General features: G+C 44.6%; 2 protein-coding genes across 2 annotated transcripts; one reads left to right on the top strand and one right to left on the bottom strand.

Moving 5' to 3' along the window:
• Positions 1-3,895: 3,895 nt before the first annotated feature.
• mylpfa (myosin light chain, phosphorylatable, fast skeletal muscle a) lies at positions 3,896-7,342 on the top strand. Its single transcript, XM_018732710.2, has 6 exons — positions 3,896-3,946; positions 5,206-5,281; positions 5,441-5,545; positions 5,672-5,750; positions 6,051-6,099; positions 6,912-7,342. Exons 1-6 carry the CDS (start codon positions 3,911-3,913, stop codon positions 7,011-7,013), a joined length of 447 nt encoding a protein of 148 aa, XP_018588226.1. The 5' UTR covers positions 3,896-3,910; the 3' UTR covers positions 7,014-7,342.
• Positions 7,343-8,321: 979 nt separating this feature from the next.
• tbc1d10b (TBC1 domain family, member 10b) lies at positions 8,322-22,452 on the bottom strand. The gene is made up of 10 exons (XM_018732758.2): positions 21,916-22,452; positions 17,764-18,711; positions 17,024-17,123; positions 16,600-16,707; positions 15,272-15,378; positions 14,969-15,083; positions 14,523-14,588; positions 13,838-14,027; positions 13,070-13,224; positions 8,322-12,991 (listed from the first exon to the last, which is right to left on the bottom strand). Exons 2-10 carry the CDS (start codon positions 18,687-18,689, stop codon positions 12,092-12,094), a joined length of 2,667 nt encoding a protein of 888 aa, XP_018588274.2. The 5' UTR covers positions 18,690-18,711; positions 21,916-22,452; the 3' UTR covers positions 8,322-12,091.
• Between the last annotated feature and the right edge of the window lie 1,429 nt (positions 22,453-23,881).

Here is a 23,881-nt window from a genome sequence, read left to right as displayed (position 1 = left end):
TGAATTGGTTCAATCAACATAATGCTGAATTTATACTATGTGTTTGCAAAAAATGTAAGCAAAGATTTCGGAAATTATTTAAAGAAATAAACAATCACAGAAAGTTACGATTATAAATACTCAAACATATGAGATGAGAGTGTTAGAAATAATTAGAAATATTGTATTTTTACCATGGTTGAACCTGACCAGGCTTTGCATTGTTCTAGGGTAAAAAATAAATATTATAAAAGCACATCATTGGCAGATGTTGGCTCAGCTTGAGCTGATATCAAAGTCAAATGTGTTTTTTTTTTTTTTAAAGCCTCATCCTATAACCATGAAAGTTTTCAAATTACTGGTCTACTGCTTGCTTTAGCACAGTTGTCTTGTCTTAGTAATTTCAGTGGCTTCGATACTGCTGAATGTTTTTTGGGTTTTTTGGCAAAGTAGCAGTTCATTGCCTTTGGTTTGACTGCAGAGTTGACAGTGTCTTCTGTACCTCAGTTTTACCTTATGGATGGTAAAGGATGAATTCAGCAGCCAGTTCTGTTGCAGTCTGACGTTCTCTGAGCTCTTTTCTCCTTGCGAAGTCAACACAGCTCATGTTACTGCATTGCCACTGCAATCACTGTGGCAACATGTTAAAAATGTCAACGTGACAGAACCCCAGAGCAACAAATGGGTGACTGGTTACTACAATCAGCAGGGTGTGGTACTTTGCCGAGCAAAAGAAGTGCAGAAAAACAGAATAAGTGGTAAGCTGTGGGAAGTGAAAGATAAAGAAACTAGAGGAGAAAAAAACTGAACAAGGAGGGATGAAAGAAAACATGTTTTCAGTGGATGGATGCCAATCGATAACTTCTATTTTGGTGCCTTCCAGCTGTCTCATACACATCCTCCGCGAGGGCTTCAGTGGCCTCTAGCAGCCACAGTCCTGCCCCGCAGTATCCAGCAGTAAGTACAGTCAGTGTGGAATGTCCTTGACTCGCTTACATTACAGGTGTAGCTCATGGCCCAGTTGCGTCCCCTGAAAAAGTACGAGAGCTACTAGTACACACACACACACACACACACACACACTGAGCGTGAGCTGGAATGAAAGGGGTCTCATACTGTATCTATTTCCAATGGCCTAATGGCTCCTATAGTCTAAGCCCAACTGAAATGCGGACACTAAGTCACCGTCACTCTGCAATGAGAAATGCCTCAGTTACTTTCATGACCGTCTCCATCTTGAGGTTGCGCACCTTTTTATTTATTTCTCTTGAACCCACAAAGTGTGCATGACGACTGAGTCTTTGTACCAACAGGGTGCATTAAATATCTGAGCAGGAAACGCTGCAATTCCTCTTTTTACACATTGCATTACATTTCGTTCATCCTCCAATTGCCACCTTACGACATAGGCCCCAGGGGTCAAAATGTAATAGAAATGATGGCATGGAAATTTTCAGAACACGACTTGGCCACTGCATAGATAGAGTTCTTCTGGAATCATCTGTCCTTGATTCATATCTTCATGATGGCAGAGGGGCATCTCTATCCATCTGGTTACCTCCTGCTTTTCCTCCAGAACATCTGAGCACGACCATCTTTCTGAAACAGAATCTCAAGTGTGATCATCTGAGGCGGCCAAGAACAATGGCTCATGTCATGAGTAAGATGTTGATTATATGTTGACGTGTTGAGTACAATAAGAGTGATTAAAATGGTCAAACTCATGCTTTGTTATGACAATAAGAGATTAAAACACCAACATTTTGGATATGATTCTCATCTGAAAACTGTCTCAATGTTGTTATACGTTACTCGGAATTATTTGTCCCGTGTGAAGATGGAAGTTAAAGTTATTATATGCAGTTCGCCATTGCTGTTTTACCACAGCGTGGTAGGACATGGAACAAAATGACTCTGGTTTGTAGTAAGAGTGTCAGGTCCGGTCGGGTAGGGGCTACAGAACAAGTACATAGGAAGGCAACTGGCCATATGGAACTAAACAATCTCTCCAGTACAATGCAGAGTGAAGCGTGGCCATGGATGTAGAATCACACATTTGTGTGTCAACATGGGAAATATTGAACACAACAGAAGAAATGCTTGTGCTCCAGAGTGAGCAGCAAACAGGAGGGAGAAAGAGCCAGAATGTAGCCCATACCCATATTAGTCCACACATGACACTAAACCAGGGGTGGCTTGGATCTCAGTATCGTGTTGTTCTCATTCCAAGACACTTGGATCTATTTCTGAACAGCTGTGAGATTTCCCTGCCAAACTTGACATGGGGCTATAGTTAGCGCATCTCCACTCCGCTATATAAGCCCCGGAGAAGCGGCCTTTCATGCGGCATCCTATAGTCTTCTCTGCTTGACTCTCCAAACTCCAAGTTCCATCTCAAAATGGTGAGTAGCACCGCTTGGGGCTCTTTGCATGCTCATCCTCTGCTTCCTCATCCAACAGGAACCTCTGGATCGTCCTGGAGTGATGGGCAAAGTCACAGTGACCACTTGGGTTTTCCTCACAAACAAAGAAAGTAAAATCTAACATCTCATTAACATGGTGCTTACATTGCTAAGGTACCTGCAGCTATTTACAAAGCTGGGTAATTTTACCAGAGCAATTACCAAACACGAGGGTACTGTAACTGGGATTGGAACCTGTAACCTACAGGTCCAAAGGCAGCAATTCTCACCACTACACTATCAGCTGCTCTAGCAGTTCTTAATATTTGTCTATTTCTGAGAAATTAATTTGTTTTGCAAAGTAACATCTTAACCCTTTAATTCTTGCATATATTTAAATATTTTATCCAGAACATGAGCTTATTAAGTTGTGCTTTCATTCAGATGGATTCATTTTCTGACATACCATTTTAATTTCTCAATTCATGGCTACATTTATATTTTTTTCTAAGACAAGACAGACCTTTTTAGGTATAATAAAGCAAAAATGTATCAGATGTATAACTCCAAAATTACTGTATAATACCATAGTAAAACAATTATAGTTTTAATAATAGAGAGGATTTGGAGTTTGGCTGTAGGTCTTGTTTTGTAATTATAAGAAATTACATTTTTTGGGGAATGCAATGCACTGAAATGCCTTCAAAATTTACCACCATATCTTTGGTGACTCGTTTAACTCATACTTACTGTGGTACTTTGAGGTAAATGATCACTGTACAGCAGAAGTGGCGTTTGAAACCTAGGACCTTGTACCATCAAAGCAACAGGCCTGTGGCAGGACTACACATGTATTTAACATAAAAGAAATTTCATACAAAATTCACAAACATTTAAATGAAGAAAAAGCTGCAGCAGATTTGTAAAAAATTTATCAACCGATTCTTCCCAATATCACAGTTTTAGGCAGAATCACCCTTTAGCCACTGTTTCATATTTTCAATTGAGTTATCATAATGAAATTATTTCAGTGAAGTTTTGGTAATCTAATATTGGTTTTAGTATGAAAATATTGCGCAGGATTGCTAGTACATTTTCAGAAATGACTGAAATCCTTATAGACTTTGTTCCAATTTCAGTCTTTTGATATAAGACATTTTCACACAGTGACTGAAATTGACTGAGTTAATTTTTTTCCTCATTTCAGACGTTCCACTGTATGGGGGTCGGTTAAAATTAAATGGAAAAATATGCTGTAAGACTGGATTTCCTTTCTGTGTAATTAATGCCATTTAGTGCAAGTTGTTAACTCTTTGCTCACAGGTCAGATTAGGGCCACTTTGGGAAGTGTGTCTATCATACCCGTCTCTTGGTGTACTCTGGAGCCTCTAACCGCCTCTGAGTGTCCTCCACATGTCTCAGTGAGACCCCATTGCTAAAAACCCTCTGCACACATTTCCTTCCCAAAGGCGCCCAAGAAGGCCAAGAGGAGGCAGCAGGCTGAGGGCGGCTCCTCAAACGTGTTCTCCATGTTTGAGCAAAGCCAGATTCAGGAGTACAAGGAGGTAGGAACTGACTTTTCCCCACCAAACCTGTGTGCTACAGTCCCTTAGAGTCTTTCTTTCTTCCTTCTCACTTGGGTAAGATGCTTCCTGTTGTCCTGGTGCCAACTGGCCAAAGGTCATGGAGCTCATGAATCATCACTGAACTGCCAAACTCAACCATGTGATTAGCAGTTTCCACAAGGCTGCTTTTACAATGTTCTTCATTACCGGCAATTAAAATGCACAGCATCTCACTGAGGTCTCGTGGGTAAATTCAGCATGTCACCTAATGTAATCGGTCCCTGGAAACTGAAATACATCAGGTTACTCCATGGCAGCTGCTACTGTGGCGAGGCGAGTAACCGCAACTCTCACACGTGATTCTTTCAAACCCTTTTCGGAGGTCTTGGATTTTTCTCCCCCTTCTCTGAGCTTCTGTTGAAGAGAACTCGATATACTAACTTATAAATCTATAGCGCAAGTGAACCGAAGGTGATCATGTTGCATGAGAGTGCTGTTACTGCTGCCCGGAGGAGAAAATGGAGAATATACTGTGTGTGTGTACATGAGATAGGGGCTGGTTCCTGGGAGAACACATGTAAGTAATACTTGCCTCTGAAGTGTCTTTGAGGGAATGTCTGACTTGGCACTTGGGACCATTTTTAACATGTATATATGGAGGGGGGTTGGGGACACCAGCTGCCTTTTAAGTCCAAGGCTAGAGTTGTCATCTTGGGTTTCACAGCTTTGAGACGGAAGGTGAACCCATGGTGGCAGATGTTTCTACATGTGCGCTAATGTACAGACTTTTCCACAGACCTCAAAACACTCCTCACTTTCACACACGCACATCACATCATCTGAAACCGCTTGTCTCATGCGGGGTCGCAGGGAGCCGGAGCCTAACTCGGCAGCACAGTGCACAAGGCTGGAGGGGGAGGGAACACACCCAGGACAGGACACCAGTCCATCGCAAGGCACCCCAAGCGGGACTCCAATCCCAGACCCACCGGAGAGCAGGACCTGTTCAAACCCACTGCACCACTGCACCCCCCTCCTCACTTTCAGGATAGTCTTTTTTCATCAACCGACTTCTAAAATGAATTCAGAAAAATGCCATTATGCAGACTTTTTATTCAGATGGAATTGTCATCTATCAGTAACATCCAGGACTTCTCAGCATTTAAGCAACAAAAAGCTTGAGGGTCAGGCAACTGAAATGATCACATGTGCTGGACTGTAATTCCTGTGGACTGAATGATGAACTCTCCCATCTCCAGGCTTTCACAATTATTGACCAGAACAGAGATGGGATCATCAGCAAGGATGACCTGAAGGACGTGCTGTCCTCCATGGGTTAGACACATCTTTGATTAATCTAGAAGTGCTTAAGTGAAATTAATGTGTCAAAAGCAAGTAAAGGACAGCAAGGCCTTAGTTTTGCACAATGTTGCACTTCTTCGCTCACACGAACGGGGTTTATGCATTCTGGTGTTTCTCATGTCTACCCTCCAGGTCAACTGAACGTGAAGAATGAGGAGCTGGAAGCCATGATCAAGGAAGCCAGCGGCCCTATCAACTTCACCGTTTTCCTCACCATGTTTGGCGAGAAGCTGAAGGGTGTGTCTCCTGCCCTCTCATCTCCATCTCGTGACATTGGATCAGCCCGACAGTGACAAATGCGGTAAAAGTGCTCATTCCTCAGCTATGCTGGTGTAAATGGGACTCCTTCACTTTCTCTGCCAGGTGCTGACCCTGAGGACGTCATCGTGAGCGCTTTCAAGGTCCTAGACCCTGCCAACACCGGTGCCATCAAAAAGGAATTGTGAGTATGCTGCGTTTCACACACATGTCCACTGTTGATTAGGAGCTGTAACCATGTTGACTATGTTGTACATTCAGAGACAGAAATATGAATGTGGTTAGAAGGTAGACAGTCATACTTATTCTGGGAGTGCACCAATATGAGGTGTGCCATTAAGGAGCTCATAGGCAAAATTTTACAAAGGTGTCAATGACAAATTGCACGCCAAGTCATCAAGACTTAAGGACAAAGCAGTGATCAGTGTGTGAACATACAGTACTTGTCATTGCAAGTGTGAATCCTCTCTTCTCTTCTCTTCAGCCTTGAGGAGCTCCTGACCACTCAGTGCGATAGGTTCTCAGCCGAGGAGGTGAGACATTACACCTACTGTACATGTACATTTATTCATTTATTCACTTTTCTCCAAAGTGACGTAGATCTCAGAAAACAACATGAGGATCAACAAGATCAACAGGAGGAGAGATCTTAGTGCAGAATCCATTTACCACATACCACTGTATAAACCAGCATACATGATACCAGTTGTGCATATAGGGGCTTTTTAAACTACATATTTATAGAACAAATTGGATATCGAGAGAGAAGTAAGTCCGAAAGAGATGTGTTTGGAGACACTTCTTGAATGTTGTGAGAGATTCAGCCGTTCCGAGCCAGAGGGGGAGGTCATTCCCACACAACAGAAAACCTTCATGCTTGTGGACCTTCGTGAGGATCTTTCATGCATGGGACCACCAAGTACACAGATGTGGAGGAGCGTAGTAGTCTGTTGGGGTGTAGCAAGTGATCAGGTCTTGTAGATATCAGGGAGCAGATCCGTTGATGGTTTTGTAGGTTCTAACCAGAGTCTTGAACTTAATCTAGGTAGCTACAGGAACCACTGGAGAAAGATGAGGAGGGGGGGATGCACGAAAATACTTTGGTAGGTCAAACAACTCGCAGAGCAGTGTCCTGTATCAGCTGAAGCGACTGGATAGAAGTGCCTTCTCTACAGATATGCTGACTCCCTTAGTTTTCTTCTTTGTCCCTGATCACATCACCTAAAGAGTTTTTTATTCAGCTATGTGAAAGCAAGTTAGACTTGATCCAGCTTTCATAGCGGGCTGTCCTTTGTCCTTGCTCTCAGTGGTGCCGATTATCTTCACTCTTGACCTCCCTAATTAGATGAAGAACCTCTGGGCTGCATTCCCCCCAGATGTGGCCGGCAACGTAGACTACAAGAACATATGTTACGTCATCACACACGGAGAGGAAAAGGAGGAGTAGAGGACATGAGCAAGATGATGAAAACCCGCATCCTTCACATCTTCACCACCCCTACTTTCTTGCTTCCTCCGCATTCTCCCTCTCACAAAGACTTGTCTCATTCATCGGGATGCCGTGTGAGAGCTCAGGACATTCTGGGTACATGAGTGAGAGTGTAGAGGAAAATGGGAGTATTTTCAATAAAATAATGTGATTCCATCTTTCTCTCTCATTCCCTCCCTTAGATTCCTCATCTTCCTCTGTACCTCCCTTCATCATTCTTTCTCTCTCTGTAAACACCAGCCGTAAGGTGATAGTTGACTAGACTGGTGTGCATGAACATTTTGCTCAGCTAAAACATGTAATCCAAGCTGGTGAAACACTAGGTGTCTCGCCATTGCAACGTACAATGAATCCCAGGTCGAGAAACACAAGTGATGGATCTGATTCAACAATAGAGAACATTTCCTGCCTTCCAGTTTCAGGCACAGTCCGACTCAGGGAACAGAGAGAAAGAAGGGCAGAGGGGTCTGTGTGAGTGTGTGTGTGTGTGTGTGTGTGTGTGTGGGGGGGGTCATGGTCTAGTGTCCTCAAAGCGATGACTAGATCCAGAGTGAGTGAGTGAGTGAGAATGATGATGATGATGAAAGAGGGGGAGAGACAAACGGGCAAAAGAGAACATGCAATCTTCGCTCCCTTTGAGTCTCCCTCTCAACCCCCTCAACTTCTACCAGTCTGTCTAAACCTGGCCTATAAGACACACAAAACCAAAGAACTGTATTTAATAAAAACGGAAAAAAAAAAAAATAAACTCTTCTGCTCATGGACCAGTGTGCCATTCAGCATGGAACTGAATTGAATTCCACACAGAGAAGCAGCCAAGTACACAAACATAGAGAGCACCGTCTACCGGCAGCCCAATGCAAACTGCAAGGACAGAGCTGCCAAAAAAGCATGTTCATTCAGAGAAATATTCACACTACTCATATTACTGGTAACATTAAGTACTCCAGGTTCCTAACCTGCTTCAAGTGCCATTGCAGAGATACTGTTACATGTCGAATTTGCCCACAGTCCCCTTATGCACATGCAAAGTCTTCAGAGTTTTTTTAATCCAAGGCAATGCTCTTTGTCACTAAAGTGAGCTTTCCTACAAATCTGCACTAATGTTTACAGTAAATTCCAACAATCACAGCACCAAGATTATACATTAATATATAATAATTTATTATTCATTAATATTTTGATAATTATTATCATCACAATGTAAGAATATGTACATTTTTTCTTCTAGTTAAGGAATGATTTAATTGATTTTATTTTGTTCGGGATCATTGTGGTCTCTTGTAAACCCTTAAACAAAAACATTCAAAATAACAAATAAGATTAAAAAAATCTAAAAACAAAATACATACAAGAATGAATTAAAAAATAAAATATTTGAGTCGTTCCAGTTCGTTGTTTTATTTTCTGTCGTTTGGTCCCTAGCCCCAAAACACAGATCCACATTCTGCTTCTTCCAACTTTGCTTTGCTTTAGCGTTTAAATCATTGCATAAACCTTTATTTGTTTGAAACTGCTGAAATGTTTGGTCATGAAAAATGAGTACAATTGCAACAGTTGCAAAAACACAGGAGGTAATTAATACTAAAGGAGGGGTGTGATGACAGAGTGGGTACCCAAGTCCCTCCAGGTATAGCAGGGTGAGGAGCTCAGGCCTGCTGGACCTTCCCTCTGGATTAGTACCAGCGAAGCAGAGCCAACAGCAGTTCTGCCAAAGGCCCAGCGTTGGCTGCATGAGTCACGGCTCTGGTTCGTTTGCATAGTCACATTCAGTGTTGGGATTCCCACCCTCCAGGGAGTGTCAGCACTGCAGGTACTGGGTTCCACCCACAGCTCACATGGCGTAATCACAGGGCGTGCATAGACAGAGGATTATTCTCCTCTTGTTTGTAGCTCTTTGAACACCATGTGTCGCTGCAACAGGGTGACCGTGCGGATGCAGACAACACGGGACAAGTTGCACACATTAAGCTATACTAACACGAAAGACACTTGAGAACACGACACTTGAGGGTGATGAAGATCATCTGCAAATTTCTCACAACCTGAACTCAGAAGAACAGTACAAACTATCAGTGTCACTGCAGTTAGCAATTCCTGGCATTAACACAACTCCTGGACACTGAAGATCCTCTACGAAACATGTTCAAATATCTAATCACTGTAAATAAGTTAAAGGTTAGTCTATATCTCAGCTATCACACATTTATGGCATGTAGTTTACAATGCAAAAATATGGATAATACAAGATCAATCCCAAAAAGGAACATGTATAGTTACATCTCTTTCCATACTATGTTTGATTAAATGTTGCAGGAACATCTAAACTCAACACTAACGTGGTCTGCAGATTAATATATGTTGCTGACACACGTAGCCCTAGGTAAAGGAAGTTGATTAAAAAGACAGGTGTAAGGTATAAAATTCCAGATTAAGTTCAAGGTTAAAACTTGTCTCATTGTTTTGACGGTATGAAAATCACCTTTAAGTAAAAGTATGACAGCACATAACAGGCTATGGTATTTTAATCAGGCAACTTATAGAGTCACTTCTTTCATATACTGCCAAGGTAATGTGAACTCCAAACCAGTTATAACCATGGCAACAAGTGCGATCTAAGAATAGTGGTCAAAGTGAACTGGAATAGACATGTTTTCCATCAGTTCGATGCTTTGACGTTTCAAGGGTCTTGAGTTAGATGACGGCCATTGTCCTAAGCAGAGACTTGCTCTGCTAGTGTATATCAAAACATATTTTCCATGTGCCTGCAGTCTCTTCACCTCATCATAAAAAATTTCACTAAGCTGTACAGTAAAAAAAATAACTCAGAGTTGAATGCAAGTTCAAAACACTTCATCATAATATCCTTTAACCCAGTACAACACTCAACTCATGTAGTTTTGATTCAAATGGAAGGACAGCTGTTCAAATGCTGTTGGAAGCTTAAAGCAAGAAGATATACATTGTGCTTAACTACAACATTTAATGGTCAACTACCACACAGAAGCCATCAGAACACCTATCACAGCTCAAGGGACAAAGATAAAGAAAAGACCTCCTTGAGCAACAACAAACCATGTGGCCATATCCCTGTCCCTGCCCTTTATGAGATTCTCACAGTCTTTCTGCTGTTTCACGCAAGTCAGTCAGGCATGACGCTCCTAAAGGCAAAACGGAAAGAGCCGCCTCAGAATTAACAGTGCACATGAACTGATGGGGGAGGTGGAGGGGTTGAGAACATACAGATGAAACTGATGTGTATGAACATTTACAGAAGGTGACCTGTCCAGGGGTAACCTTAGGGGAGAAGAGTCTCAGGGCCTGCCATCATTCCAGTCATCCAGGCATTTCATAATAGCATACAAAAATAACAACAGAATAATGTACAATATATATCTGGTTAAATTACTGAAAGTATATATTACAAGCCCAAGGTGTCAGTTGGAAGCTAATGCTACAATAAATAAAGCTGGAGCTCGAACACTAGATTGCACAGGTTGGTGGAGTGCTGGTTTGTAATTGAAATGAGCTGGACATCAGTCAATTCAAAAATCAGCAGAAGTGCTCACAATCGTGTTGCCCTTCCAACAACTGGAGTAAACAGTAAACAAAATTTGAAACTACAATAATATTCATACTTCATAGCCAACAATTGCACAGTGGCAGCATTTTCACACTGCCACAAACTTGCATGAAATGAGAATAATACCTAGTGATGCTCAGACAGTTGGTTGGGGCGAAATGACTCATACACTGATGGTTCTCATATTAACTGGCAGTTCTGACTTACTAGTGAAACACTTAAGATCCAGTGTGCTCATCTCATGTCAGTGCACACATGGGGTTCAATTTCAGACCTGGATTTTTGATACAAGATGTAGTAATCGATGTGACATTAGCTCTAAGAAAGACACAAGGATGATAGATCAATAAGCCCAAAGATTTCTGGATTCTGTTATTTCTTAATCCTTTAAATTAAGGATATGTAGGAAGTTGACTTGGTTTCCTAACCACAACTAAACAATTATAGGCCAAATGTATTATTTTCTTCAACATGCCCTGTAAACAGAAACAAAATGTTGCCCATTGAACAACGCTTAATTAAAAAGATAACGCAACTGTTAAAATTTGCTACGACTGGCTACAACACACGTAAACACTTATCCACACACTCCAGTCTTGTTCCCAATTCCTCTTTCTTACTCATTCTCACACACACACACACACACACACACACACACACACACACACACACACACACACACACACACACAGACAGTATCACTGGGCAGGTGTAAAAGGTAAAATAGAAAAAAGGCCATGAAGAAAAAAGAATGAAAGACACAATACTCACAGACTTGCACGACGTTACAAAAACACTAAACATGGACACACACACAGATGTACAATAAATATAAACCTCCCACACACCCAGTATTATTTTCAGTGGTATCATGGGCTTTTGTGAGCCTTGCTATGGTCGCAAAGGCTTTTATGCATTACGATTCAATGACTGACTGGCCTACCTACACATCACAGAGGACAGACCATTGAAGGATGTAGTAGGGCAAGTGGGGTCCTTCAGACACTAAATAGACAAGTCTATTTACAAACAATTGTCACAAACGGAGCATCAATTTTGTTTCTTTCTTGTATGTACACTTCACTCCTCAAATAAGTCTACTTAAAAAAGAAAAAACTAAATTATCATAACTAATGAGTTGTGCAGAACCATTGGGTTCAATCCTTGTATAATAAGAAATTTTGTGTTATCAGGTGAAAAATTTAAAGTGACAGCCAACATGACAAACAATGTATTTTTATAAATTATGATCCAGTTATTAACGTTGCAGCTGTCTGCAGCTATTGACAGCTGTCGTGCAGTGACCGAAATGAAACACACTATGCCAACTGTGCCTGTCCCTTCAACAACGGCCTAGCTCTCCCTCTCCTCGGTCACCTTGCTCTGTTGACCCAGTTTCCTGGCCCTCCCCTTTCTTCCTGCATAAAAGAAAAGAGGAGTATCGCGCTGCAGACTAGGGCAAATTTTTCGGTGCAGCGCCTCCATTCTTCTCCTCTGTCTCCCCACTACCGCTTCCCTTCTCCTTCTTCTTTCCTCCCTTCTCCTTCTTCTTCTCTTTCTCTGCCTTCTCCTTCTCTTTTTTCTGCTTATCTTTCTCCTGCTTCTCCTTCTCCTTCCGTTCCTTGGCCCTCTGCTTCTCCTCCTCCTTCTTCTTCTTGTCCTCTTTGCTTTTCTTCTTTTTCTTGCCCTCCTCCTCAGGGGCACCCCCTGTGGCAGTGCCTATGCGTGCACTGTCAACAGCAGGCGGAAGAGGCATGTTGTTGGCAGCAGGGGATGGTATGGTTGGAGTAATCTGCTCAGAGATGACTATGGGGGCAGGTAAGAGGGTTTGAGGTGGAGTAGGCCCCTTGTTGGGGGCACTCTGATTATCCTGTTCTCTTGCTGCTGCTGGATTCTTGGTACAGCCAGGAGTGGAGCTCTGTGCTGACCTGACTGCATGGCTTGTGGTGGGTGGAACATGTGGCTTCGCAGTTCCTGAGATGGGTGGTAGTGGCACCCTCCCTGTGGGGCTCTGAGGTGGCAGTGAGGCCACATCAAGGCCACGGACCTCTGTGGGGGAACTCTTCTTGGCAACTGGCAAGAAAGGTGCTTTGGATTTGCGGAAGCCAGGCAGGGACAGAAGGCTGGAAGATGCCCTGAGGGGTCCGGGTGGTGGGGCAGGGCCCCCCAAGAAAGAGAAGCTGCCGCCTGAGCTAATGGCGGCAGCACGGTGCTTGAGCTCATGGATGGCACGTGTGCCGTGGAGCCGGCGGCGGGGCTGGTGGGTCAGCTCTCCTCGTGACTCCCGCCACTTGCGCACCTGAATATTGCTCTCCCGATCAATGAGGGCCTCTGTCACAGCCAGAGATGTCACCTACAGAGACATCAAGAGGCTGTTCAGTATGACAAAAGGTCCCACTGCTCTGCCCCACTCCCCCAGAGCCTGCCCCACCTCTTGCACCAGCACATCCTCTCGAACGGTCTCTGGAGGGATGTTCCGCAGACGCTCCATTGTCTCGTACATGCCCTGCAGCTCCCGCAGCTTGTCCACAGAACCTAACATTTGCTTCAGCAGCACCAGGCCAACCCGGAACATGATCTTTACACCTGACAGCGACAGAGAAAAAGTTGGTGGTTGGAGGTAAACTACTCAAGAAATCGCAGTGTTGCATAAATACAGGGAAGCCCAGACTGTCTCCAACTGGACAGAATGAGTGGAGGCCAAATATTAATGGAAGCAAAAAACCAAAAAGTTACACCATTACAATTTATGTCACTGGAATTACGCTATAGTAGCTGTGACAGTGTAAATTAGGCTTTAAGGTGGTTTTTCCTTTTCTGTGTCAACATGTAAAAATGAAACTCTGGCACATATGAACAGGGAGAGGGCAGTACAAGATCCTTCTCTGTTTTGAGTAAAAGGAAGAAGTAGACAAGGAGGAAGAGACACAAGGCTCTGAAGGGAACAGCAAAACAGATGAGAGTCTTGCATCTCAAAGTTTCAGTTTCATTTCTCCTACATATTCATTCAGAAACACCAGCAATAAACTCTTCATGTAATAAACTTCCTATAAATGTGAAGGATTTTGTCGTTTCTCGCTTGTGTACATGCATATCATGACTTTGCCTGCCGAACAGTGACTATCCACTTGATCGCCGCAATTGAGCATAACACAGTAAAACCAGTCAATGGATGAACAGCTAAGGCGGGGAAGCAGACCTTCACAAAAGAACATATCCCAGACACGCAGAACGCAGGCCCAGGGAAGAGTGCGTGAGAAGATGCACATGAACCACTCTGTCATGTAGAGGATGGGGTCAATCTTGAACTTCTTCAGGTGGCGGTAAGCCATTGGGCAGACGCGTCGCAGTAAAGAAAAGAAAATCTCCCCGTCAAGTTGAATGGCTTCCTGAAACAGAGAGGAGGGAGATGTCTTAAACCACAACACACCAGAACGCATGTCCGAGTGATAACCTCACTGATTGGGCATTACACACTGTCAAACAGACAAATACACATGTATTGCATGATCTGTATCACATATTGCCAGTGAAGCATCTTTCGCTTTGTGAAAGTCAACTTAACTCATTCCAACAGGCAAATTGGCTGCCTTTAAACTACTTTCTTTGTTGTGACAGAGACACTGGGTTACATTGTGTTAACATAAAAGTTTGAACAAAGAAAGCAGCCTTGTGCACTCGGGCAAACAAAAGATAACTTGTTTCGCGTGGACAAACTGGACATTGACGAGACACAGCAGGGCCAGTGACACATACAAAGGCATTCAGGTGAGAGTGTTAACAACGGTTACTGGCAGAATCTAGGGCAGCAGCATGTATTGCTTTGAATTATGAGAATGCACGTGTGTATACGTGTGTGTGTGTGTGTATATACAAAGACCCACCAGGCCGGCACTGTAGTAACCAGGGAGATACTTCTCACAGATCTGCACCAGACACCAGAAAGCTTGCTGTGAAACACAGATAAAAAGGGAGAAGTGGTTAACCCACTCAGCAATACAGCAGAGCAAACAGCTATTATTAGCCATGTTTCTGCACTTGCTGTCAAGACACTACAAAGAAATGTGCACAGAATTTAATATTTTTGTTGAATATCTCAGTATTTCTGTTCTTCAAATCTATCTGTATAACGGGGTATTTATGTTAACAGTACAAGTACCTTCATCAAGGGTACAAGAGCAAAGGATGGGGACCTATAGCCTTTAGTTAAAGTCTCTTCTACTTCACTAATTTATGTGACCACTATGTTAGCTGCAGCTCATAACTTGTTAGATAATTAATGAATATCATTAGTAATAACCAACAGCTACTTATTTGGATGTAGTCTCACCTCTGCAGGCATGTGCATGAGCAGCACAGCGGCCACTGGTGCCTGTGCCTGGCAGTAGCCCTCATCAGGCCGGTATACCGTGTAGGCCTTCAATATTCGGTACAGGTCCTGCTGCCTGAGACACACAATGGGAAGACAGAGCTCTCACTCAGGAAGACCTGTCCTCAAGGCACTTAGCATCCCACTATGAACACAATTTGTAATATGACAACAGAGTAACAGGATTCTGCAGGCTTTAGCAGCGGGGGTGGCTGGGGGAACACAACACACATTCTAAAGGATGATGTGGCCTTGATTCATTACCCATGTCCACCTCGTGCAGCAAACATCTCGTGAAAGGGGAACTGTCTGTGCAGGTCTTTCTCTATAATGTCCAGCCATTTCGGGTCTCCCGGTTCCCTCTCTAACTCCTATGGCAGAGAAAAGTATCAGAATAGTCAACACACCTGTTAACAGGTTCTCTCTACGGAGCACAGGCTAAAGTATACGCACACACATACACGCTCACTATCAATAATCCCTAGTCCTATTGCAGGGCTGCAGAGGTCAATAAATGAATATTTACACTAAAAAGACTCTTCCACTTCATGCTATTGCTTTTTATATTCATTTGTCTCTCACCGTTGTCCAAAACAAATGACAATGTTCGGTTTGTACAATAAGCTACTTGAAATGTTTTACCCATTTATTCATGTGGGTGATTTTAAATGGAGTAATTCAGGTGAAGTACCTTGACCAAGGGTAATAAAGCAGGTCTGGTATTCTCAGGAGGGACCTTAGGATAGCAAAGCAATGGCTCTGACAACTAACCCCAACCTACTGCCTCGCATCATGACAACAAAAACACCACAGTGTAGGACAAGGTCTCAAAAGGTATACTTCAAAGCAGGCAGAGGGAGTGAAAATGTGAAACTAAATTAAATGCATTTTAATTTGTGAGCAGTTTGCAGAAAGTAAATGTCCGTCACGTGGGCTTGTGTAAAATACAGAGGGTACAAAAGGACATGAGTTTAGAGAAGTGTGCTTCTTCTGGAAGTTCAAAGCCTCTTGTCAAGGTAGGACCTGGGGTGCTGGAGTGCGCTGGGACCAGAGCCACTGTTGCTTTGGCTTCAAGGAGACGACATGCTGCTGCAGAGCAGCTCCACTGGCAGCCAGATCTCGACAGCAGACGGCCCCGATTAGAGACTCCAGTAAGAGGATTAGGAGCGCCCCAAGCACCTGGGCTTTCTGGAGGCAGGCACACCATCACAAGATGCAAGCGACGAGAGCCAGCCACACACAGTCCCCCCTTCCTTTTGTTGCTGGTCCTCAGAGAGTCACATGGGGGTTAGCAGTCAGCCTGGTGCTCATGCAGCTTTGCAGCCGGTGCTGTGTCAGTAGGGCATGTTCGGTCTCTCCTTCACCGTGACTCAGTATCAGACTGGAAGTGTCTGGAACATGGGCCTCAAGGGGATGTGCGGGACTAGAAGCAACACTCCTCACCTTAAGAGGCTTTCTGTTACTTACTATACATTATGCCACTTACCAAAATTTTTGTTTGCTGGACTGATTATATGCATATCAGTTGTCCGTATGTAGATATGCTTCACCACGGTAAAATAAGTAAGAGAGCAGGGTTCCACTACCCGTACCTCAAATTTGCCGTGGTTGTTCTCCAGGAGCTGATGGCTGTTAGAGAGCATCTGCCAGGCCTTGGCCCGTAGGGACGATGGGATGCCTTTCCTACAACGTATCTTCACCTGGGGTCAATGTCCACGTGCACGCACGCACACACAAAAAAGAGAGTCAGATTTGGAGCACACTCCCAGCAAAATAAACATTATTACATCACACACATATCATACATGCAGACAAACATGCATATACACACATGCGCACGCACACACACCTGATAATTACTACTGGTGTGCTTAAGTGAATACACAAGATCAAGATAAGATGGCTCATTTAGATCTTTGAGCAATGGATACATAACACTCTGTAGAACCTCAAAACAAACACTTCACACAACACACCTTGCACAGGCCTATAAGTCATAGGGAAAAGAGATGGTACCTTTGGGAAGCGTCTCAAAACCCACTTGTCCCAGCTGCGGAACATTTCGAGCCACTTCACTTCCCTCTGCCTCGCCACATCCACCCCTAACTCCCGCTCGCTGGCACACGGGGGAAACAGTTTATTACACCCAACACTCACAGAGTGAAACACGCACATGTACACACTGAGATGTACGTCACTTTGGAGAAAACCGTCTGCTAAATGAATAAATGTACACACACACACACACACACACACACACACACACACACACACACACACACACACGTATTGAACATTCCGCATACATGTCAATGCGTTGGGGAATGGTGCAGTGGTAGCGTATTTTGGCTTAATGGAAATGTTAATGTTATAGCTTAGAGATCGATAAATCGTGAATACACTCGGGGCGGGGGGGACACCCTTTTGCGTGTGGACGCAGGGGCAAAACAGGGTACATGGTGATTCAAAAGATCTGGTCTCAGCACCTTCTGAGTCACTGCAGGAAGTAGGCTGAAACTGGAGTCACATGGACAAACAGAAAGAGACGACTGAGAAGGAAAGGTGAGGAAATGACAAAGAATAAGGATGGACGAGTGGAAAGTGTTTAGCTCCTGCCAGTCCCATTCAGTGTGGCACTATAAACTGTACACCAGCACCCTGCCACAAAGCACTCGCACATTCCCAACTGGACACAACATGATGGGAGAGGAAACACGGGCTTTCGAGAAGGGGCGTGCACAGTTGAACCTGCTCACCTGCCATCTGTGTACTGTGCCCCCCCGAGGAAGCCGTACTTGTCGGTGCGCCTGAACACCATGCCATTGATCTCAGAGTCAGAGCCCACAGAGCTGTCCTCGCCAAGGCCTGACAGGGACTCCAAGGTCCCCGACATGAGGCTGGCAGATTCCAAGTAACTAAGCGTGTCCGGAGCTGGCCGGGGGTGCTGGCTGGGCATAAAGGCAGCAGGGGCTGGTTCCTGGACAATAGGGATGGGGCTCCCAGGAAGCTCCATTCTGGCAGAGACAGGGTGCTCTGCCTTCTTGGGAGTGGCCAGTGCTTTTGCCTGGGGGTCGTGACCCTGTTGCTGCGCTTGTGCTTCAGCGGTAGCTGTACCTGTCACTGGAGCAGTGCTCACTAGAAGTTGCGGGGGGAGAGTCTCAGGGGCACCGGAGACTTGGCCATCGGCACTGGGATTAGGGCCTTGGTTCGCAGTCACATTTGGGGAGAGACTGGGATTGGGATTACTGTTGGGGGAGGGACTTTGTATCTCTGCTTTGACCCCCACAATCTCATGCCCAATCTGGAGATCCACCTGCTGTGCATTAATTACCTCTGCACCCTTACCAGGGTGACAGGCACCCTGTCCAACCAGTGGAGATGTTGGAATACGAGGTCCCGACTCCGATCCAGAAGCACCTTCCCGGTTCAGCTTTATGTGGCCAGGTTTTGGAGGAGTAGGAGGTGGTCCCTTGCCATCCGGTGTGGTCTCTTTTAATCCTCTCAAGGGTCCTACCACAGAGGAGTCCCCATACAGGGCTGACTTGAGTACAGGGGAGTGCTTAGATGACTCTGCAGGGGATTTTGGATGAGGGTGCAGCTCTGAGGGGTTAGGCAGGGTGGGAGAGATGTGGGATTCACCCAGTCCTGGAGGAGAAGGGGTGAGGGCAGTGATCTCAGCCATGGCTGCTTCTTACTGCCACTGCCTGAGAAAGAGAAAAAGGAAGGGCAATCATGTTGTTATTTGTATGATACCATTTTTACAAGTATCTTTTAGCAGACCAAGTAAGACTAACAGTGGAACTCAGTGTTCGGCTTCAGGTGTCGGCCTTAAAATTAAAAGTTTCTGCCCCCAAGCATTGTCACCCACCAGCCTAATAAACAACGTAATACACTGAGAATGTCACAGTGATCACACATCACACCCGGCACTAAATACAAGAACATTGTGCTTTTGAAAACAATTACTTCCTTGTCCACAGAGCATTTCTACAGGTAGTCGTACAATTCACAGGACGAACAGATCAGATTTACAGTGGCGCTGATGTACAATAACCGCAAGCACTTTTCTTTCAAATTATACCTGCAGCCATACTTCCCCGATCAAGGACAAGACCCAGTGAGTAGTTCTGAGCACTATGAATTTCTGGTACATTAGTAAATTCTATGAGTCATGGAGATATATGCTGGCAATGCTGGACGTTGTTCTCCGAGGCTTCATGATGATGGTGGTTGGACTAACATGCATGGGGGATAACATCTTGACCTGTGTATCTTGAATGTATGGAGCAAGAACAAAAAGAGAAATCAAAATGCTGCTCTATACGTAGCCCCACTCTGAGTGGTGCTGTAAGTACAGCGGCATCACCATGTAACAGTAATGCCTGCACAGTTTACATGAGTGTGCTAAACTGAAGCCCATGAGTGAATTAGGAAAGTGCAAAATTCACTCAAATCCAAGACAGACAATCGCATCCAGCTACGGTTATGTGTCATAGTGCATTACGACGGAAGGTGGAATAGTGGTTTTACAATAGGAAGGGGAAGAACCCTTAAGCAAGGTATTTACCCTGAATTGATACGGTGATGATTCCTTGTTGCATAAAACTGGTAAATCATTGCAACACTGCTTGCCTGACATGTACATCACTTTGGACAAAGGCGCATGCTAAAAGAAGGTTAATAAAGATATTCACACTGCATATTCAAATCAGTGGTGCAGTAGGTAGTGCTGGTGTCTCACAGCACCTGGGCTGTGACTGGTTGGGAATTCAGTCTCTGTTCCCAGTGTTTTCATGTTCTCTCCGTGTTATGTCACGTTTACTTTACCTCATTTTAGCAGACACTTTTCTCCAAAGCGACTTCTAGTGAACGCTATGGAGTGTTATCAGCCCACACCTTTTTCACCAGGGTCACTTACACTGTTAGATTACATCACTTACAATGGGTCACTCATCCATACATCAGTGGAAAACACTCTGTGTCACTCACACTATGTGTCACCAATCCACTTGAACAGCATGTCTTTGGACTGTGGGAGGAAACCCACGCAGACACAGGGAGAACATGCCAACTGCACACAGATTGAGTGGGGAACAAACCCACGTCCTCTCGCACCACCCAGGCGTTACTCACCGTTCAAGATATGCATAGATGTGTGCTTCAGGTGAAATGGTGACTCTAAACTGCAGTGTGTGTCTGTTACATAGCTCTGGTGTATAGGTGGGTGGTGATGATGGAAACAAGTTTATTGCAGTGTATTTAGCACTGAAAATCACCTTGGAGAGAGATGCCAGCTGTACACTATACAGTAATCACTATGTCACTCTGAAAAGTACAGTATGTACAGTAAAAGTGAATGCTAATTGAATAAATGAATCATCCCAACAATACAAAGTACAGTACAGCTGCATGGCTCATACAGCTGATGCAGTTCTGAAAAGATTATGAAACTTACATTAATCCTGTGGAATGTGACATGTACCGCACTGTTTCCAATCTGTACAGCATAAAAAAAGAAAGTGCTGCTAATAGAACGTCGTGACCTTTTTTGAAGATATTCCACCACAAAGTCCTTTGCTGTCGCCTCTTACTTCCCTACATTATAAATAGATCCAGTGGTTTGGCCATGGAGGGAGAGGAAGTTCTCACACTGATGTTCTCTGTAGGACAAACAAACAAACACAAACACACACACACACACACACACACACACACACACACACACACACACACACACACACGGCAGCATGCTGTCACCATTCAGTCTACTGTATTTACCTTGCCTGAAAACACGACGTGTCCGACAACGATACACACTTTACTGCAGTAAAAAAGCACTTCACACAGTTTACTTGCCGGTACATATTGGTGTATAAACTTTATAAAGGAAGTGTCGAACTAGAGTGCAGAAGTCCAGCACTTTTGTAGGCCAAACTTGTGAATACAATGAATGAACTATTTCAAGAGCATTCCACAATTCACACTAAAGGGTGTAAACATGGCCTGTACGGAAGTACATGAACATGTACCATGTTTGACACATGATGATTCGGGGACGGAGCTCCACCCCGGACTCGGCTCGCATCCACGGGCCGAATGGAGCAAAAAAAAAAAAAAAAAACACTTTAACAATGACACAAAAATGCAGCGCTAAAGTAATACATTTACTCAAGTGCCTACACCCTTTTATGTTTTTATTATATATACATTTATTCGCTCCAGCTGCTATGTGTGCACTTCAGACTCTCGACGTGCACAAACCATTTTGCTGTTAATAGTTTACACGACGTGTTCACACATTGCTTTTTCTTCAAACATGACTGATTCAAACATGATTATGATTCCCACTTTACGTTCACTCGTTTTTTTGTCATTTTTTTCCTCTACACTCTGTCTGTTTAACACTCTTTTGTTTTATCATTGATGCGCGAGAACGAGCCTCCGCCGCCTCACACCCCTCATGCGTGGAAACGGACTCGGCTAAGTGCTCAAGTCTCATAATAACACGACAATGACACGCTTGTACTGTACGAAAACCGAACAGCGAGGAGATCCTCGGTGGCGGCGCAGGTACCGCTCATGCGCGCGCGGAGCCTGGCGGAGGCGCGCCGCTAACAATAGCCACCCGGCGAGCGCGCGAGCCGCCCTGCGCATTGACCAAGAGGCGGTTGTGAGAGGACGCTTCATTTCCACGCCTGCCTTCATGGCGCAGCGTGACAGATCGCCGAGATCGCGAAGGTTTCACATCCTCCTGTCGCAGCCCTCGCACGACTTCCCAGTTCAGTTCAGCACATGATCTTTACAACCCGCCGTGCATCTGGTCGTGTGTCCCATCCCCACACACCCAGTCCGCCTAGGCCTCGGGCCGAAGCCTCGAACTTTCCTGCTACCCAGCCGGCCCTACTCACCTACAGCCGCAGTGTCCAGCGTGCTGCTTCCGCCCGGGCGCCCAAGGCCCCCCACGATCTCTCCCACAGCTGCAGTATTTGATGTCTCTGCCGGGGGTGGACTCAAGAGCAGACGATCGAGAAGATAACGGATACAGGGAGTAGAGAGAGAGCAAGGCGGAAAAGCGATGCCCCAACGAGCTGATTACCGGCCCGGAACAGGCATCGTACAGTCGTGCTCCATCATGTTAGATTCCTTCCGAGATTCCGCGGAACTTATTAATGTTTTAACTCGGCACCTTTGATTTCTCTTCTTGTTGCCGTTTTTCTCGGATATGTCCACTTCTCTTGTCTCTCGTCTCTGTGCGGTTGATAAATTCATAAACTCCCCGTCTACATTTCCTCATGTAACTGACAGCGACGTGCGCGCTCCCGCACCTGCCGCTACGAATCTCGAGCTGTTCAGCGTCGGGAGCGCGCCGCGACGTCCCTCCCACCGGAAAGTGTACAAGGTGTAGACGGAAAATGACAATTCATTGCACTTCAGGGGCTTCCGTATAAAATACATGAATCAGTATTTTTTTAAAATTTTTCTTATGATTATTTTATTATTACTAACGTCTACGGAATCAACGGGGCGTCACACCGTATTTATCTTTATTTCCGTTTTCCTATTTAAGTCTATCCAACAAATGCCTAACATGTATGCAATTTTTCCATAACAACAAACTTGAAGTACACAGGGATAAGATGAAGGCACTGACTGAGGCTGATAGTATCGGGCTTTGAGCTGCTACCTGTAGCCCTAAAAGTCATAGGTTCGAATCCCCACCCAGGTGTAGTGACCCTCGAGCAATGTACTTCCCCTAAATTGCCAATTGGTCCAGTAAAACTACCCAGTTGTATGAATTAGTAAATAACTGTTGGTACATTAACAGTGTGAGTCGCTTTCTTTGGCGAAAAAAAGGGGTTCGCTTCACGAATGACTGTAAATGTGAGACACTGATGCGAAACGGATGCTTCCCGTGCGCGTGCCGCACCAGTCGATGACCAGGCGTCTCGTGCAGGGGGCGCGCGCGGCTCAAGCGTCCAGCCGCAGCTTGCGAGTACCGAAGTTAGTTCTGCTATAATACACACAAACACACATTTTCTGAACCGCTTGTCCCATAGTCATTTAGTCCTAGGGTGAGTTTTCATTTGAAAACGTACGAATGTTAGTACTGTATGTTGTAATGAGCCTGATTGCACGTTCACCGCACTTTAATACATCCTGTTTTATGCAATATAATAATTACACTTACTTAGTCGTACTGTTATCTTAATAATTTGTGTGCATTTGCTCCAAAGTATTTTATTTATTATTGCATTTAGCAATGTTGCCCAGCTGAAATGTGGTGCTGCTCTCTGGAAGTATTAATTTTATGTTTATGAAATGGAAACTGATCATGTTGTCCTATTTGCCTCCGTCTTAAACAAGATTGTTTTATTCTCTGACTCTGTGTCTTTTTCTTAAAGACAGATAATCCCAGTTCCAAAGTAACTGGTTTAATGAACTTCGAACACTGCACTTACACTCACGTTGCGTGGGCTAGCTAGTAGCTTTCTCCCACCCGGTGCTCAGTCAGTAAGTGGCACCTGCTGCAACACCAGCATGGCATATGATAACAATACAATAGCTCCTATTGTTACAAACGAAAGCGAGTGGTCCTGGAGAGCATCAGTGTTCATCAATGGCGGACTGAAATCGATATCAATCTGAACAGCTCTATGCGTGTCCGTGTGTGTCTGCCGGCCGAGACTGTACCGTGCTCTACTGTACCGCGACCAGCGCTAAAACAGGAACTAGTTTTACAGGAAGTGCACCCGACCCCCCACCTCCCCCCCAACATCTGCCTACTTCCGGTGCTGTGTCTACCTCGTGTCATACAGTACTGCAGAAATAAAAATTAAGGCACACAGCTTTGGCACAGCCGTCCATTTACCAACA

Source organism: Scleropages formosus, chromosome 3 (assembly GCF_900964775.1).
Source record: "Scleropages formosus chromosome 3, fSclFor1.1, whole genome shotgun sequence".
Taxonomy (NCBI): domain Eukaryota; kingdom Metazoa; phylum Chordata; class Actinopteri; order Osteoglossiformes; family Osteoglossidae; genus Scleropages; species Scleropages formosus.
The sequence above is the reverse complement of the archived record's forward strand: the minus strand, read 5'-3'. Positions and strand labels throughout refer to the sequence as shown.